This window comes from Benincasa hispida, chromosome 1, assembly GCF_027475165.1.
Source record: "Benincasa hispida cultivar pf3 chromosome 1, pf3_genome.v1.1, whole genome shotgun sequence".
NCBI lineage: Eukaryota > Viridiplantae > Streptophyta > Magnoliopsida > Cucurbitales > Cucurbitaceae > Benincasa > Benincasa hispida.
This window is the reverse complement of record NC_143478.1, coordinates 20,813,044-20,831,711: the sequence shown is the minus strand read 5'-3', so window position 1 is coordinate 20,831,711 and position 18,668 is coordinate 20,813,044. Positions and strand designations below refer to the sequence as shown.

Here is an 18,668-nt window from a genome sequence, read left to right as displayed (position 1 = left end):
ATTATCGATTTAGAGAGATCTGTGAGTGGCGAGTAAATTTAATCAGCAACCCATAGAGACAGAACGCACAAAACCGAGTTCATTCATCCGTGAACCACCTTCCACCCACCCACCTGCGGCTCGATCGGAGCTAGGGTTTCTCACTGGAGCCTCTCCGGCGGTTGAGAGGCTTTTTCAGTCTGAATTTTGCAGTCGTATTCCAATTTCCACTTCTTTGCCTAACCTTTAAAGCTCCCGCGGTTGTTACTCAACTATGTACAGTGGTTCCAGTGATGGCGAAGGCCACGACGCTCCGCAACGGAAGATCCCTCCAGCTTCGTCTATGCCGTGGGTTAGAAACCTCCGGAGATTCATCGGAACCGGCACCGGGCTGGGATCTGAAGCTTTGATGGGTTCGTACATTTCTCGTTCTTCTTGCTTTCAGTTAATTTTCAATTTTCATGGACGCGGTTCTACTTTATCTCACTTGTTTCATAATTATCTCCATTTGGTAGTTACATTGTCGTGAAGTATACTACGAGGACTAACTCAATTGCACATAATGAGGAAAATCGAAAGTTATTTCAATACTTTGAATCTGTAATGTTTTGGTGTAAAACGTGGAGTACTCAGCATTCAGGAACAAAAGATAAAAAATCCAATACTCAGTTTGTTTGTAGAGGCATCAAAAACTGAACTGGATCAAGCGCTGCATTAGCTGTTTCAAGTCAACTTGGGTTATTGCATATTGAGTTCATTTCAAAAGCAGCAAATGCATGGCTCCTCAATTGCATTCATTTTTTGTTACAGTCATCGAAGAACCTTTATTTTACATTTGAACATTGATCTTGTACTTTGACCCTTTTAAACATGCATGTCCGTCCATATGCAAAATTCATGGTGCTTTAAGCATTCACTAAGTAGATTTTGGAGACTCTTAATGATTATCCTTCCTCTTGGATCTATTTCGTTATAGAATTTATTGAATTTTCTAGCCGAGATTCCTCAAGGAAATCCTTGATTATGATCTGGCAATTAGTGCATCTGATGATTCTGATCTGACAACGACGAGCTCCTTTCTTCTTCTTGTTAATCTTCTTCTTCTGTTTTCTCCTCTCCCACTCTTACTGCTCTTGCATCCTGATTACTGTGTATCTGAAAAACTAAACATGAATATTATAAAAAAGCATGACAGTGAAATGGGGAACTTAATTTCTTTTTTCCCCCTCTTTTTTGTAGAGCTTGAGACAAAAAAAATTCTACTTGATATTTTCAAAGAGAAGCAACGGAAAGCTGCTGAAGCTGGTACAATCCCAAGTTTTTATAAGAAGGCATGTGTGATCATAGTTCACGTGTTCTAAGAGTAAACTCTACTGCATAGTTAGTCTTTTGATGCTGAGTAGAAACAGGGATGCTTTATAATGTCCTAATGTACTCTTGACATCAGGGTAGTAGAGATGCAATTTTGCATACTAATGTTTTTCTGAGGTGTACGGAGATGCAGGGTAGAAGAGATGCAAACAATTTTGCATATTATTGTTTGTTTTTCCCCTTCCTTGAGGTGCATAGATATGCAGGGTAGAAGAGTGCAAACCCATAACTTAGTCGTGTTGTCTATTTTGATTTGTTTCATTGAATTTGCATTTTTATCTTCTTTAGAAACCTGAGGAGGGATCCATCAGCCACAGGGTTCAGAGACTTGCCAAGTATAGATTCCTGAGGGTATGATCACTCTTTATCATTTCAATGATTGATGTCGCATAGATTTATCTGCATGAACACTAATATTGAGCTTTCTGCATAACACATTCTTCCTGTTCAGAAACAATCAGACCTTCTGTTAAATGCTGATGATCTAGATGCAATGTGGGTTTGCCTGAGGGAAAACTGTGTAATTGATGACGCAACTGGTGCAGAAAAGGTAATATTTCTTTCTTGATATTTTTATGCAACATGCAATGTTAGTTTTTATCTACTAGTCTGTTATACGCCTCAAGCTGAAATTCACTTGGCGACTAGGATCGACTCAGGACTGTTATTAAAATCTTTTCCAGATAGGCTCACATAGTTTAGTCTTAGCGATGTTCAGCAGGACAAGTGTACATGTACAACAGAGAATTGTTTGTATTAGTTTAAAGTTCGCAGGACAAGTGTACATGTACAACAGAGAATTGTTTGTATTAGTTTAAAGTTCATATATTTTCTTGAGATTTTATGACTGCATCATGTTACGCTGGATCTATAGTAATGCGTAATTGTTCTCTAATTTTTCAATCTGTAGATGAACTATGAAGATTTTTGCCACATTGCTTCAGTATGTGCTGAGCAAATAGGACCTAAATGCCGGCGATTTTTCAGTCCCTCTAATTTCATGAAGTTTGAGAAAGATGAGTCTGGAAGAATTGCTATCCTTCCCTTCTACCTTTATGTGATGAGAACGGTGAGTTTATACCCTATGGAAATAACAATGTGCTATAAACAATATGCTGTCATTTCAATGTATGAGGAAGTATAAATGACGTTGATTGAAATCAACTGCATTTAGAAGTCAATGGTCATCATGTTTCTTTTTTACCCCTTGCAACTTTTTGATGTCAAGGTATCACTGCTAATTTTTCTCCATCTTTGTTTAACGAAAGCAAGTGGAAGTGGGGGATTGGGACCCAAGATGTTTGCTTTAATCCGAATAGTCTTTGCCAATTGAATTTTCATATGGGACTCTGTTGAAGTTATTAAGTTACATGATATCCTTTAGCATTCTTTCAATCAAAAAGAAGAAAGAAAAAATCTTTTCAGCATTCCACTTCATCCTCAAAAGTTTGCATACTTTATGCACGAAGCACAAGCATTCCAAGGGAGTGGAACTTGAATAAATTTCTTTTAGGTTTCTCTGCTGAATAAAAGGCTCTTATTTGTGTAGGATTTTTTTTTTTAAAAAAATAAAATAAAAAAAGTAAGTGCTAGAGAGAAGGATATTGAGATTTTTTTTTATAAGAACAACAGCTTTCATTGAGAAAAAAATGAAAGGATGTTGAGATGTTTGGAGGCTTTTCTTCTTCCATGTCAATTTGATGTGTGATTTCCTGTGTGATTCTCTTTTTATTCTGCAGGTCTCGCTTACTCAAGCCAGAATTGATATGAGTGAACTTGATGAGGATTCTGATGGTTTCCTTCAACCTCATGTATGAGCCTTCTGCATATTTATGTGTTCAAAGACTGGATATGATATTTTATTTTGTTCCAGTAGCAACGTATGTAACCACAGTAAAGTAATGAATGCTCAATTATCTTTTTGCAGGAAATGGAGGGCTATATCAGAGGTCTTATTCCAAATTTGGCTCAACTGCGAGATATTCCTGCATCTTTTGTGCAAACATATTGTCGTATAGCTGCTCGCAAATTCTTCTTCTTTTGTGATCCTGCAAGAAGAGGTTCGCCAACAGCCTTATTATGTTAGGAACGTGTTATCAAAATGTTACATAGTTCCTTCCTTAAATCCTTATCCCTAAAATATCTATTCTTTTATGGTAACATTGCTAATTATAAATAGCTCTCGATTCATGAACTCTATAATTTGTGTACAGCTTGTAAATAAAGGGTCTTCCTGACTTCATTGTTGCTTTTGTAGGAAAAGCCTGCATAAAGAAAGTGCTGCTCAGTAATTGTCTGCAGGAATTAATGGAACTGCATCAGGTAGATCATGCATTGTTACGCTAAATGCTTATGTTATCAAATACCAAATTGGCTTTTGGTGTTAACCTATGGCTCTGGTCAAGACAAAACGTAAACTTAAATTTACAGATAAAAATGAATTTCGTAATACTTGTGTGAAAATCTGAAAGATTCTAATTTCCTGATACAAGAGTTCCGTATTTTCATGATATGACAATTTAATTGCAAAAAGCTAAATATGTTCATACACCAAAATGAACCAATGTAGAACACAATTATTCATTTGTGGTTTATGACATGAGTGGATAGAAAGCCATTATGAAGCAGTGATCGAATTCATTTTTCAGTGATCTATGCTTTAGACTATCTTTAAGAAGGATGTAGAGAGATTTTAGGGTTCAGGGCTTGTTTGGGTTTGGTAATGCTTCTGTCATGGCCAAAAGCACTTTTAACTCGAGATTTTCACGTTTTGATGTAACATAAAGGGCTTTGGAAAAAGTTTGGTTTTAAATGTTTGACCAATAAGCACACACTAGCACTTTGTAGAAAACAAGAACATTTGTTATGATATACGTGTTACTAAAGTGCTAGTAATTTATACTTTTACATAAAGCACTTGGACAAAGTTTGTAAAGACTGAGAGTATGAGAACAACAAAATAAACCCCCGTCCATGTTGATAAAACAGCAACAACGGAAATGTGTTTTGTGCACTTTGACTCAAGAATATACAGTTTACTGAATTACATGCAGATATATTATAATTTTAACGCATTATCTATTTTATAGGAAACTGAGGAAGAAGTTACTGATACTGAACAAGCAGAGAACTGGTTCTCCCTAACATCTGCTCAACGCATTTGTGGTGAGTAACATTCATCCTATTCCTACTTAACTATTCACCCAATATTATTTCCTTTATCCATGTAGTAATTTTTTGTTTGAAGTATTTTAGTTGTTCTTTTCAAGTCTTTATATGCTGTTAATTCTGCCAAGATTCTAGTGTCTTGTATGCATGTGGTTAATCTGGAAAAGAGTCTATGCTTTTAGTTGCTGTCATGCCGACTGTACTTTTATTCCTACAGACATGTTTCTGGCCCTTGATAAAGATATGAATGGAACATTAAGCAAGCAAGAGCTTCGAGAATATGCTGATGGGACTTTGACTGAAATTTTCATTGAAAGAGGTTTGTCCTGTTTCATTCACCTAGTATAATTCTATAAACTCACCAGTCATCATTTGCCATCCTTCCATCTATGCTCTTTCAATTATCTTAATTCTTAGGAAAATATGCTTCAAATGCCATTATCATGTTTATCTTCTCCTCATTTTATAAAACAGCTAGTTGTCTGTCTGTTAGCTAATAATTCTCTTTCAATAGTATTTGATGAGCATGTTCGTCGAAGCAAAGGTGGAGGAAACACAAGGGAAATGGACTTTGATAGTTTTCTGGACTTTGTCCTTGCCCTTGAAAACAAAGACACTCCCGAAGGGTTGACATATTTATTTCGGTGTCTTGACCTTCATGGGAGAGGTTACCTTACAACTGTGGATATTCACACTCTTTTCAGGTAAAGACAATTTAATTTCTTCGAGGGGAGGATCTTAGTTTGTTTGACTTTTTTCAAGCACTTCTAGATTCAAATCCAGTTTCTTGGTAAAATCCTGTCAACTAAGTTCCTACTCAAATGAAGGAAGTTAAAGAAGGGGAACATCCAAAAGCTGTGATGTTACCTGATACAATCTTCCTACATGAAACATCTGTATTTTCCTGCTTGTAGAATCGAGCAAATTCTACAAGCCTCATAATACCAGAAACATAAAGTACACATTATTATTTTACTTGTATGAAGCACTTTCAGTAGTTGCATACTGTGCAATCTCTTTTGCTAGGTGAAAATTGCATTTTATGATGAAATAATTTTTTCCCCATGATACAGAGATGTGCATCAAAAATGGATAGAGGGTGGAAACTATGAGTTGTGCATCGAAGATGTTAGAGATGAGATATGGGACATGGTCAAGCCAGTTGACCCTCTAAAAATTACTTCAACTGATCTACTGAACTGCAAGCAAGGTGGCACAGTTGCGAGCATGCTAATTGACGTACGTGGTTTCTGGGCTCATGATAATAGAGAAAACCTTCTCCAAGAAGAAGAAGAACCAGAAGAAGAATGAATGACTAAAAAGCCTTCCTCTGCTAACCTGGAAATCTCCTCTAAAGTTTGGGATTGCAACATGAATCATCAAGTCGATACGTTCGAACTTTTTTTTAAGTAGATAACTGCTTTGATGTACTACTTATCATGTTTGAGGTACATATGCTAAATTTTAACATGCTGTTCTAATTCTGACTGTTTTTTATAGTTGTACTTGGATGTGAAAACAGAGCCAAAATATTGGGTGTAAATCAATGTATACAGCACAACTGAAGCCTCCATGGAGAAACACCAAGATTATTATTATAAAGGCGTTTCGAAGCACAAAGGTGATCATCTCTATGCTTTGCCGACTTTCTATTGACACCATTAGATTTACTAACCTCTCTTATGTATGCAACCAAAGTTGTTTTGCGCTTGCTTGGAAGTAACATAAAATTTTGGTTAGATTTACTAATTTTCTTTGCTAGGCTTAAGAGTTTCTTTTGCCATCCTAGCAGTTAGGTTTACTGATAACTTGTTCTGCTTGCTAAGCAACCCTAACAAGTTAGATTAGCCTTTAGGTCATGTGAAGAAAGTACTGTTTAGCAAGTGGTTTTAGCTGAAGTGTACCAAGTTTAGCTCTTGGACAAAAAATATTGTACTTTTAGTTCCTTTTTTTCTTCCTAGAAATGCTTTTATTTATGTTACTCTTAAACATGATTTTGAAAAAGCATGTTTTGAAGAAGTGCTTTTGGGTATGATAAGTGTGTTATTGATAATTAGTATATTTTAGTTAATTTGTTTAGTTTTTAATTTAAATTAATTAGTGTTTTATTAGTCATTTTCACACTTCCTTTTAAGACTATATAGCCACTTTTTGGCTGCAGTAATAGGGAATTTTTTTATTATCAATTTGAGATAGAATATTTGGTTCTCTATGGCCAATTAGGGATGGATTTCCCAACCTGGTGATGAACTTGGTGATGCAGCGGGTTGAGATATTAGCCAAATGTGGCCAAACCAGGGGAATCCATCCCAAAAGTTAGAGAAACTCTCCTAGTGAACACAAATTCTATATTAAAATGATATTCAAAAAGCTCCATATTTTACAACCTAGTGGCTATGTATAGCCTTACAAAAATAAAAAGATAATTAACTCATTAATTCTGAAATAACTAATATTAAACCCTAATTAATCTAAAGTAAGAACTAGACAGATATTAACTAAATATATTAATTATCTAATCATTCTTCTCATCAGCATGCCTAAAAGCACTTAACGAATCTTTACTAATATGTTTTGTTTGCAACCCTAGCATGGAGTTCGAGTATCCGTTACATAGATGTGTTGAGATATCCTGATTCATTTCAAAATTGGGGTGTGAGGATTTGCATGCAAATGTGAGTCTTTGCCTGTTTTGGGTACTGCGTAAATGAAAATGATAGTTTTGTATCAGCATTACGCATTTAGACGTCAAAATCCAAGCGAGTAAAAACTGACCTAAAAAAGGGGAATATCGATTTCAATCCATTATGGAGAAGTTGATGGATTGAATTCTATTTAATGAGAGGTTGTGGTGTGGTCATGTGGCCCAATGAAAACTGTCCAAGAACTTAGAGATGTGAAAAAACGAAAATTGGAACTTACCACTAACACTCATTTCAAGTTTTAACGTCCATGACATCCCTTCAAGAGAAATAACAAAATTTAAAGTTTTATTTGAAAAAAAATGGTTGTAAGGTTTTTGAATTATAAAAATAGCAAAATAAATTTAAATAATAAAAAATACAAATTGGTAAATGACCAAAATACCTCAAAGCTTAACAAATTGAATACAAGATAGACTATGCATAAAAAACCAACTCAAAACTGCAAATACCCTCTACCTAAACTTTTAGGGAAAAAAAAAAAAATCTTAATCAAAACTAAAAAGCAAATAGCATGGTCAAAATTTTAGGAATGGTTCGAAAATCTAAAAACTGTCGATATGGGCCTCACCAAGAAACAATTTGCGGCATCTTCAATGGACGATCACGATGGCGTATCTGTGGTGCGATGGTCACTATTGGTGGCGCTGCTTAGAGAACCAGTCGATAATGAGCCAGTCATGCAAACTAAAATGTGGCAGAGGGTGATGGTTTACAAGCTTACTGCAATTAGGAAATAGGAAAGTGAGAAATAAAACGATGGCATAAATGGCATAAGAGGGAGATAAAGTAGGAGGATTTTTTTTTTTTTTTTAAAAAAAAAACATGTAGGGAACAAACTGCCTATTTTTTTTTTTTTTACAAAAATTATAAAGTAGTTTTTTTAAAAAAAAATTAAAATGAAACACTATAAAACAAGTCTTATTAAAATAATAAATAAGTATATAAATAGTAATAATATACACACAAAAAATTAATATAATAACAAAATATATAAACATATAACAAAGAAGATAAAACAGAATCTAATAACAAAAGATAGATTCAAATAGATATTGTTGGATAAAAATTAGGAGAATCTATAATTTAAATATGCAAATACGAAAAATGAAGATTAAAATGCCATAACTCTATATTACAATGTAGGTGTAAATGTAGATTAGTTAATCTCACAATTTCATGTTACAATTACACTGTATCTATAAACGTATATTAATTAAATTTCAACTCTCATCTAGGGCAAACTGGAAATATGTTTAACTTTATGATACGTTTTGAAGCTGATAATAACATGTTTAAACTAATGGAAAAATATTTAAATAAAACTAAATCTGGTAACAAAAAGTTAAAGCAATTGAAAAAGAATTAAACCAAAATTGATAATAATGTGCTTAGAAGGTTGAAAAAAGGTTATGTTTCTATTTAATTATTATTCAAATGTATAATGTATTCGCAAGATTCACAGGTACACTAGAAAATAGTCAACCACCACACAAAAATCATAACTCCAATTCTCCAACGTTCTCCCAACCGTGGAAGTTCCGATTTATTGTAGTGTCTAACTTTTATTCTCTCCGATAAACAAGATTTCATCTTCTTTGGCTGAAAAACAAAGAAATGTGATTATAATAATGAAACAAAAAAAGATTCAATCGTAATACAAGAACAAATGAAGAGGAAAAGAGGAAAATCGATGGAAAGAGGAAAAGAGAAAAAAAGGAAAAGAGAAGTGTAAAGCCATAACAAAAACAATAGCTTGTGGAAAAAACCATAAGAAAACCTAAATCGATAAACACTTATGGAAATTAGAATAAATTTATTAAGAATATGTATAAAATTATGAAACAATTCAAAAATTAGAATAAATTTGAAATTTGATTAGATAAAATGAAATTTGATTAGATAAAATGAAATTTGATCATTTATGGAAATTTAAAATATAACATTTGGTAGAAAAATCTGGAGGTCAGTTAAACTATGAACCAGACAAGGGCAAATTAGGTATTTAGAAATTTGTAGTCATGTGCATGTCACATGAATTGCTAAAAGTTTTATTATTGGTTGATTTTACTATTTTTCAAAACGAAACCCTAAATTTTGTCATACGCTTCAATTCCCTAAATTATAATGGATTTATACTCAAGTCAATACCATTGCAAGTTCAATGTTACTTTCGATAATTTTACTTTCATGATTTAGTCACTAAAATTTGATGTGTACCCATAGATTCTTTATACTTTAAAATTTGTAATAATTTAAATTTCGTTGGGTAACCATTTGATTTTTTGTTTTTGAAAATTAAACATACTTCATGCACATTTGATTTGCATATTTCTTTAATTACAATGATTGAATTCTTAGTTAATTTTTTTTAAAAAAAAACTTTTTAAAAACTATTTTTTTTTTTTTAGTTTTTAAAATTTGATTAGATCTTTAAATCATTAGTGAAAAGTAGATAACAAGCGAAGAACAAAATTATTACCAACCGGAACCTTAGTCTTTAAACTTTAACATGCGACAATTTCGTCTTTCTACTTTCAAGCTTATATTAATTTATAGCAACTATCGTTAAAATTTCATTCAACTTAGTTGTGAATTTTTTATTATATGACTGTCATTAAATCTCAACTTGTAAAAGGTATGGCATTATAAAAGGTAAAAAGACTAAATTGATACTTATTAAAATATCTACATGTACAAAATTGTGACAAACTTCACGAAAATTTCTTAATTATTCTTATTACTTTCATATGCTGTCTTTTAATATAGACATTTCGTCTGACAAATTTGTAAAGGCAATACATCTGTGATTACTAAAGGCTTTTTAAAAAAATATAAAAACGAAAAGAAATTGGTAAAAGTGTTTGTGTGTTCCTGTAGGGTCTTCTAAATGGAATTTGCCAGCAGAGAAAAAAAAAAATAGATGAATAATTGAGGCATACTCTTTTTACACTTACTGGATCAATACAAGGTTTCAAACCCGACACTACAAACTACAACTAGAACTACAACTACCACAATCTAAGCCTAATGGTGGGAACAAATTTGTGGACAAATATTTCTATTCCAAAATCTTACTTCTGCTGCCTCAAGGGGGGATTTTATTCCAATAAGCTCTTATTTCTGGCAACTTTAATCTCTTCATCTAGAATTAGAATCGTTTTAATTTACATGAACCTACCATGCTTTCAACGCTGATTCAGGTTGTTTGAATCGTATTGCTACATGTGGAACGGTTTCCTCGGCGTTGGTGCTCGGTTCTCCATGGATTGCAATCTTTGCTTTAGATGGAATACCTCTACCTGTAACCATACAATTGACTTTTTTAGATCCAAACAACTGCTATCATTGCGGGGAAAACAAATATTAGGATATATAAAAAGATCAAGCTCAAAAGAATCCCACCAAATAAAGGCTTTCCAACTAAGTAAAATGTTACCCGGGGATAATCGTAACCACACAATTGCTGACTATTGGAACTAGGGATGGCCATTCAAACCGCAAAAATTGAACTGTTTCTAAAAACCGAAGCGAAAACTAAGTGAAACTGAAAAATGTGGTTCGGATCGGTTTGAAGAAATTTTGAAACAAAATAAATTCGGTTTGGTTCGGTTTCAATTTCGAAAACCGAATTTGAAATCGAACCGTTTTAAATTGAAAGAACAAAACCGAGTTTAAAACCGAACCAAACCAAACCGCTTTTTAATTTTAAAAAAAAAATATAACATAGATTTTTTTAAAATACCAAAACCAAATCAAACTGAACCATTTTTAAATTTTTAAAAAATTATAACATAGACTTTTTAAAATACCAAAACCAAATTTAAAACCGAACCGAACCGCATATATACAGTTCGGTCGGTTCAGTTTGAACCAATAAATCAATTCGATTCGGTTTCACATATTAGAAAATTCGGTTCGGTTCGATTTGACCACCAAACTGAATCAAACCAAACCATTTCCACCCCCAATTGGAATAGAATAAAAGAAGTATGATGAATGTGCTTCTTACAAAGCACCAACATTGAAAGCACGTTGTAGAGCAAACATTCAATTTGGTGCTCGGTTGCCATAGATGTCAAGAGGGTATTTGGAAGTGATTATGAAATGGTCATAAAACCAGTGTTGTCATTATTCAAGAATTAGAATCACTTCGAAACAAGTTTTTAATCATTCGAAGTCAATTTGAAATTTAATTTTACACTTTTAAACATGATGTTAAATCAAATTTTATTTCAAGACATTAACGTGTTTTGAACTGATTTTAAACATGATTTCAACTATTTCAAAATCAATTTCAAATATGCCCCAAGTAACCTGCTTGGTTACTATGTTCACAAGAACGAAATTAAATGGTAGAGAGAAAAAGAGCACAGTTCCAGCTAGTTTGAGTACCTGTAGTTGGAACGCCCTTGACCTTTCTCCAGCAAGGACTCCTCTAGTAGAATGAAGCTCCTACAGCAAAAAATAAGGTCCAATACTTGAGCCTCATGGCACATAAATTCGTAGGTATACAGTACGGCATGACCGTAGACCGTACCACGATACGAGAATAATAATACCTTCTGGGTGTCATCCAAAACTGCTTTGAGGAAAGCAACATCATGTTCAAGGCGTACATTGTCAGAGTGGACAATATTTGACAGACTATTAGCTTCTTCTTTTGCTATTTCTACTCCTGCTAGCTTATCTCGCAGCATCTCCATCTCCTTTATCATATCAGCTATTCTTTTCTCCATCTCCTGCCGGATCTTTAGAGCAGAGGACAAATTTTTCTCCACCGCTTCTCGGCTCGCCATGGCTGCTGCTAATTGCCCTTCGAGAACTCCATTCTTTCTAATTAAGGCCGCCATTTTCGCTTCATAGAATTGATATATACTTGAAAAAGTGGATGACGTTACTATTTTACCACTGTTTTCACTGAATAGATCAGTATTATCGATGGGATGATATCCAACTCCTTCCTTGAAGGGATTTGAGCTTTCATACTCGTATACGGAAGGCAGTGTCTCCCCATGGTATTCACCTCCAGATTGAGTCAACTTGTTTTCTGTTACCTACACCAACCAGTCATGAATTTATGAAATTTGCTAAAAAATAAACGCAAGGGATTCACATCACTTTAAACTTTTTCCTAATGAAATATGCAGAAAGATGGGAGGCAAAATTCAAACAATATCCTACAATAACTGGAACTTTATCAAACAGTGAAGGTTAGGACTAAAAGGAGAGACATAAAAGTGCCAAGATCAATAAATATAAATACACTATTGAGCTCAATAGGTATTACTTGCATAATGGAGAGTGATAACAATATAACCAACTGGAATTACCTGAGAAGTGGAGGAATCATCTTCTGGAGTCTTGGTTATCTTAGTAGTTTTGTCGAAAGCTTCATCGTTATGAAATTGCTTGCGGAGTGAAATATTTCCAGGAATAGGATTCGGATCAACAAGTGAGGTCTCTGAAATGGATTTTCTTCCAGAGCCATGTTCAATAGCAGAAGCTAGATTTTGTCTAGCAGTTGAGTCAACTGAACGTGTGAGGAAGCATCATTAAGTTTCCATGCAAAGTTGAAAAAAAAAATACTTGAATTGAACTAAAAGTTTCTGGGATTTTACTGGGATTGGATCGGTGCCTCAAAGATGGTTCCTTCTTTTCCATGGTCAATACTTCAACCTGGGACAACCATGAAGGGAGAATTATAAGAAAACAATTTAACATTTCGGCGAGTAAAAGAATAATACTTAATATAATATTGAACGTTACCTGATTTGATGGCTCCTTTTTGGATCCCCCAAATGCTAGAAGAAAATCCTTCTCCTTGTGCTGCACGAGCACTAAGCTGAAACCCTAATAACACATCTATCTTTAAGTATCCATTCAAGAATGGTTGTTGCACAAAGTAAGAGTTTGGTTGTTAACACAATATATTAACTTCAAATGATTTTCCCATAATATAATTTTTTTTTTTTTAAGGATAGATGGTATACGATCGAAACAATTATACACATTCAAGGTGAAAGACCTACTTGGAAAGTGTGTGACTATGTGCTACTGGCAAAATAATGTCCAAAAAAGATTGTTTGATTCAAAGCCAGGCTTTTAATCACTGATCATGAAAAGAGATTGCAGGCCCAAAACATAAAATTTCTAACAAAAAAATGTGCACTAAGCAGTGACCATCCTCTGAGTTCACCGCAAGAATTGATTAAAACAATAATAAAGTTCCATTATCAAGTTTTCCCTTCTAGAGGGAATATAAAGAACTATTAAATAGCAACTGGCCACCATACAGCAACAAGCAAATTAAAAATCTTCCCCACTAACCTTATTGGTGGTGACAGAAGATGGGGGTGATGTGACAGCAACAGACCACTCGAGTTTCAGCACATCAAAGATCAAAGTATCCGCATGTCCTGGGAGCGGAGGGAAAAAAATGAGAAAGAGAGAAATCAGTTCATGGTAAAAAAGATACATCATGTAATTTTTGAGTACGCATTATTATTTAATGCTGTACACAGTGATAAAACCAACATTAAAAGAAAAAGGGAGTGAAAAGGGTTCTGATAGATGTGCCAAGGGTTTGAAGATATTGAACAACTTTTTTTATAGGAAGATATTAACCAAAATGGAAACTTGAAATGCAATCATCAGTAGTTGCCAAACTTGGAATAATTTAAAGGGTAAATAGCGAGTATCATCATCTTATTCCAGAAATTGACTTAAGATTTATTGAATTACACATGGCTGAGGATCAAAACCAGATATCTTGATATGAAATAGACCATAGAGAGAGTAATATTATAATTCCATTAAATCACATTGATCTCAAATACGACACAAAAAAATTAAGCAAGAGAAGAGGTTCAAGCATTTGCTTTTTTGACCATGAACATACTCTTTTTTCTGCTTCCACCCCCTGCTATGCACCATTTAGTTCCACACAGAACGCCACAGCAACCAGCTCTTGGTGATGGATGGAAACCCCGTACCTTTATTCTTGACCATACCATCTGGCAAAGGTACAAAAATAGTTCTACATAGAATCAGGATTATATTCGAGTGACATTCTGGACTATAGTCAGGGTCAACTTTGTAAGGAAGCATATTTACATACTGTTTCAAAGTCAAGGGAATATAAATCATTCAGGGTCCGGGATTTTGACGTCCCTCCAAATATAAGTAGAGTTTTATCATCATAAAGAGCAGCCACATGGTTGGATCTAGCAGAAGGTCCTGTTCCTCTGACATGTATAAGAAATTATAAGGAGAAGAAGAAAACATCTAATATCCCAATTTGTGTAAGAGAGAGTGGAAAATTAAAGGTTCTCTTAAAATAACATAGCATTAATTATGCAAAAGTTCAGGAAAAAGTACTACTAAGAATTCAACCAACGCCAAGGTTACTCACGTGCAATGTAGAGGGAGCCAAGTAAAAGATTTAAGGTCAAACATGTGAAGGTCGTTCAGTTTTCTCCTCCTACTATCTTCACCTCCAAAAAGGATTAAAACAGAACTAGCTCTAACTACAGTGTGACCACTTCTAGCAACCTGCAATAATTAAAGTTGTAGGGGATTTGTATTACAAAGATTTCCACTAACATTTAAATTTGACAAGGTAAAGAAAATATAAAACATTACAGGTATATCTCCCTTTGCTTCCATCAGCGACCAACATTCTGTCTCTGTGTCAAATGCCCACACTGCAAGCACCACAAAGATTAGCTTACAAAACAGAAGGAGAAGCAGTATCAATATTAAAAGTAGAATATTAACCTGCCACTCTCTCATTTCCTGGCTCTGTCTTACCCCCAACCAAGAGAGCTTTCTTCCCCCAAGAAACCTTAGAAAACAAAAGCAGATATATATTTTAGAGATGCAAATTGAACAAAAGTAGATGCAATAGAGTGCGTGATCACACTGTACTGAGTGAAATAGATGACACTATTGTGCATTAGAACTTGTCTCCATGGACGCATAGCTTTCCAACAATATATATATACACAAACATGCAGTCGCTGTCTATTGTTATTTGTTACAACTTACCAGGCTGTGACCCTTGCATGCAGGGATCTTCAATGGCAGTGAGCTAGGTGATAGGTAAAGCTTTGATGAGGCCCTGCTCCAAGTAAATTTATCAAAATTAAGAACCTGCATAGAAAACGAAATAATCACTATCCACACAGGCAAAGCAATCACTTGAGTGACTCACATCATAAACTAAACTCCATTAATTAATATTGTACTCTGTTGGCGCTACTATGTTGGTGCAAGGCAAAATGAATCTTTCAGACAGAAAAAAGATTTCCTACCTGTACATCATCTAATAATCCATTCCCAGATTCACCACCAACAACAATCATTTTATTTCCAATCACAGTTGCGGCATGCTGTCAAAAGAAAAGAGCAACAAAGTCAAGTCACCTTCTTCACAATAGAAGAACCACACGTGACCAAACCAAAGAAAAATTCATTAATGGCAATGGAAACCAGACAATATACATTGAAACGAGGAGCTGGTTTTTCCCCTGCAATTGACAAGACCATCCAATTCTCAGACTGTCCCGAAGCACCATTATTACTAATATCAGGAACGTCAGAAGCTCGTTGCCCATCATCATGCTCTTCAGAATGCCTACTTGCCGGTGCAGCACATTCACTCTGCAAGGAATGAGAGCTTAAGAAACAAGCTATTCTACTTCAAACACAAATCTAAAGCATCCAAAGAAAAGAAAAAAGAAAAAATAGTCTTACATTGGAGCTGCTCCCTCGTTTGGGGTGTCTTATAGGACTCCTAGTTCCCTGAGCAGGATCCGTAAGCTGAACTTTCAATCTACAGTAACGAAATACAAATTTTCAATCAAAATAAGCAAAATGTGGGCTCATTAAGTCGCATTTCTTTGTAGTTAGCAAGATAGAGAAGCTAAAAGTAAAAACAAAACGAAGCAACGAAGCAACGGAGCAACGGAGCAACGAACCAATTTACTTAGATATATCGTCGAAACTCCTAGAAAAAACTCGCTCCAGAAATTTCAGAAGTCAAATAAATCTACAAAAGCTTCAAATATTTCCTCCATCACAAAATAACAACATGTAAACCAGAACAATCACTCACCTTCCAAGCTTCATTCGCCTTCGAAACCCGAACATTCTCATCAACTAAAACTTCTTCACCAGCACCAAAAGAAACTTCCTCTAACTCCAAACCCTAACCACTTCAAGAGAAAACAGCTACATTAACAGCAAACGAAGCTACACAGCCGCGAACCAAAAAACAAAAACCTTCGTCGAGTCCAGATGAAGCTGCGGAATGCAACAAAACAACCACAGCGGAGCACAGAAGTATTCAATACGCAAGCTGGAAATTGAAGCCGATGTCGATGGAAAAGCTCAGAAGAACGAAAAATAGAAAGAAATCAATAAAAAAGACATTGGATCCGGCAAAAAGGCCAAACTCCGAGGAGGATCGGCTACTTTTTGCTTCGTTCGTCCACTTTTCAGATGCGAGTGGGGAAGAAGAGAGAAGGAAGAAAGAAAGCGACCTTAAAGGAGGCGCAGTTTAGCATAGACTTTGTCTTGTAGTAATAGCGGAAAACGGAGAATGCTAGAATGCGCCATGTGAAGCTTTTGCAGGTGAAGAAGCAGACAAAAAGAAGAGTGAAGTGAAGGAAGTAGAAAAAGAAATGACCGTTGATTTTGGAGGGAGGAGGGGTTTATCTGCTCGAGAGAGAAACAGTGGTGGGCCACACTGCATTTACTTCTTTTTTTATATATATAAATATTATTTTTTGGTCCCTTATTTATTTTATTTTACCCGCTCAATTCGTTATGAAAATTGTTATAATCTTAATCGAATTTTATTAACAAATCCATTGTTATCACAAAGGTAATTAAATTATTTTTAATCGTATTTACCTAAAATTAATAATTTTATCAAATTTATTGTTATCGCTATGGTTATCTTTACCCTAGTCAAATCGTAACAATAACAGCAGAATTCGTAGTTTTTTTTTTCTCTAAAACAGTAACCATAATCATAATCATAATGACTATAGTAATAATACAACGTAATTTTCGGATGTAATTCAATTGATCACCTAACAAACATAGAGGGAGAAAAAAAATCACACTTTCCAAATTACCTTTTATTTATTGTGATACACCTTCCCTAAACGTTTGCAAGTTACGAATTTATGTTAAATTATAAGTTTAACATTTACTTGTTTAGTTTGTTTGTTTTTTAATAGAGTGTTTATTAAGTTTTTGAAAACTTTAAGATATTAGTTAGTAAACTTTTACATCTAATTCGACTCTAAACTTTCAAAAGTTTATAGACCATATAGACACAAATTTCGAAATTTATGAACTAAACTTATAAATCGATGTAATCTTTTAGAATGTGACATTTGAATACTTGGTAAATATCCGATGATAAAAATAATGATGATGACTGTTATTATTTAGTTTTCAAGTTTAAAACATGTTTTTTTTTAGTATAGTAATTACGCAGATGAAGAATCAAATCTCCAATCTCTAAGGTGAAAGGTTATGTCAATTGTCGTCGAGTTAAACTCACTTTGGATTGTAATTGTAATTACTAAGGATTAGATGATAGAATAAATAAACTTCCAGGTATAAATAATTTTTATATGTATAATTTTTGAGAACTTGACAAAAAAATCATATACTCATCAAACAAAGTTTTAACTCGATTTTTTTTTTTTTTTTTTTGTTATCTTTGTATATACCATTATTATATTTTTCAAAATAATGGAAGTTTATATTGGTTCAAATATATTAAAGAGAGAGTGAACAAATAGTTCATTTTTCTTAATATCTAACCATTGGATGAGAATACAACGTTGTACCAAACTGAGCTTAAGTTGACCACATAGTTAATAATCGTATTGTCAGGAATTAACTACTTTGATTTGTATTTGTAAAGTAATATATCGATGTTATATGTTAAAATGACTGTAATTCAATCATATTTAACATTTACTCATTATTTTGAAGTTGGAGGTTCAAATTCCATACTCCCACTTTTTGCACTTAACAAAAAAAATCTATATTACAAAGATATTTGAACAAAAAATTATGCTTAGCTACAAAAAAAAAGGAAAAAAAAAAAGAAAAAGAAAATTACATTGACTTAAAAAAATTATTGATCTAATATAAAACATCATATAAACATTTAAAATGTTCACAAAAACCACTTCATAGAATTTTTAAATTCACACTTGAAAACTTAAGAAGTAAAAAGATTCATATTGAAAACTAAGCATTTGTAACAATTTTTTGTTTTATGTTTTTTAAAATTATATCTATTTCTTTTTAATTTCTTAAAATGATCTGCATTTTTTAAAGTATCATAGTTGAATTCTTAGTCAAATTCGAAAAACAAAAACAATATTTTAAAAGTTATTTTTTTAGTTTTTAAAACTT

The 18,668-nt window shown here is 33.7% G+C and overlaps 2 protein-coding genes and 1 non-coding gene across 3 annotated transcripts; 2 read left to right on the top strand and 1 right to left on the bottom strand.

Annotated features, from left to right (window-relative positions):
* On the top strand, nt 1-6,138 carry FASS (tonneau 2 (TON2)). Its single transcript, XM_039049669.2, has 12 exons — nt 1-392; nt 1,219-1,310; nt 1,639-1,701; nt 1,802-1,900; nt 2,261-2,419; nt 3,090-3,161; nt 3,278-3,410; nt 3,608-3,672; nt 4,440-4,515; nt 4,736-4,837; nt 5,033-5,222; nt 5,592-6,138. The coding sequence occupies exons 1-12, from the start codon at nt 254-256 to the stop codon at nt 5,827-5,829; spliced, it is 1,428 nt and encodes a 475-aa protein (XP_038905597.2). The 5' UTR covers nt 1-253; the 3' UTR covers nt 5,830-6,138.
* Nucleotides 5,358-5,474, top strand: LOC120070436 (small nucleolar RNA snoR104). Its single transcript, XR_005479931.1, has one exon. It is a non-coding gene; the product is annotated as a small nucleolar RNA snoR104 (small nucleolar RNA).
* Nucleotides 6,139-10,131: 3,993 nt separating the features above from the next.
* On the bottom strand, nt 10,132-16,912 carry LOC120076871 (Galactose oxidase/kelch repeat superfamily protein). Its single transcript, XM_039030854.2, has 18 exons — nt 16,766-16,912; nt 16,339-16,526; nt 15,978-16,056; nt 15,726-15,884; nt 15,536-15,613; nt 15,270-15,374; nt 15,000-15,066; nt 14,865-14,926; nt 14,635-14,774; nt 14,341-14,467; nt 14,122-14,236; nt 13,551-13,639; nt 12,990-13,073; nt 12,842-12,899; nt 12,554-12,753; nt 11,783-12,277; nt 11,616-11,675; nt 10,132-10,522 (listed from the first exon to the last, which is right to left on the bottom strand). Exons 2-18 carry the CDS (start codon nt 16,377-16,379, stop codon nt 10,442-10,444), a joined length of 2,040 nt encoding a protein of 679 aa, XP_038886782.2. The 5' UTR covers nt 16,380-16,526; nt 16,766-16,912; the 3' UTR covers nt 10,132-10,441.
* Between the last annotated feature and the right edge of the window lie 1,756 nt (nt 16,913-18,668).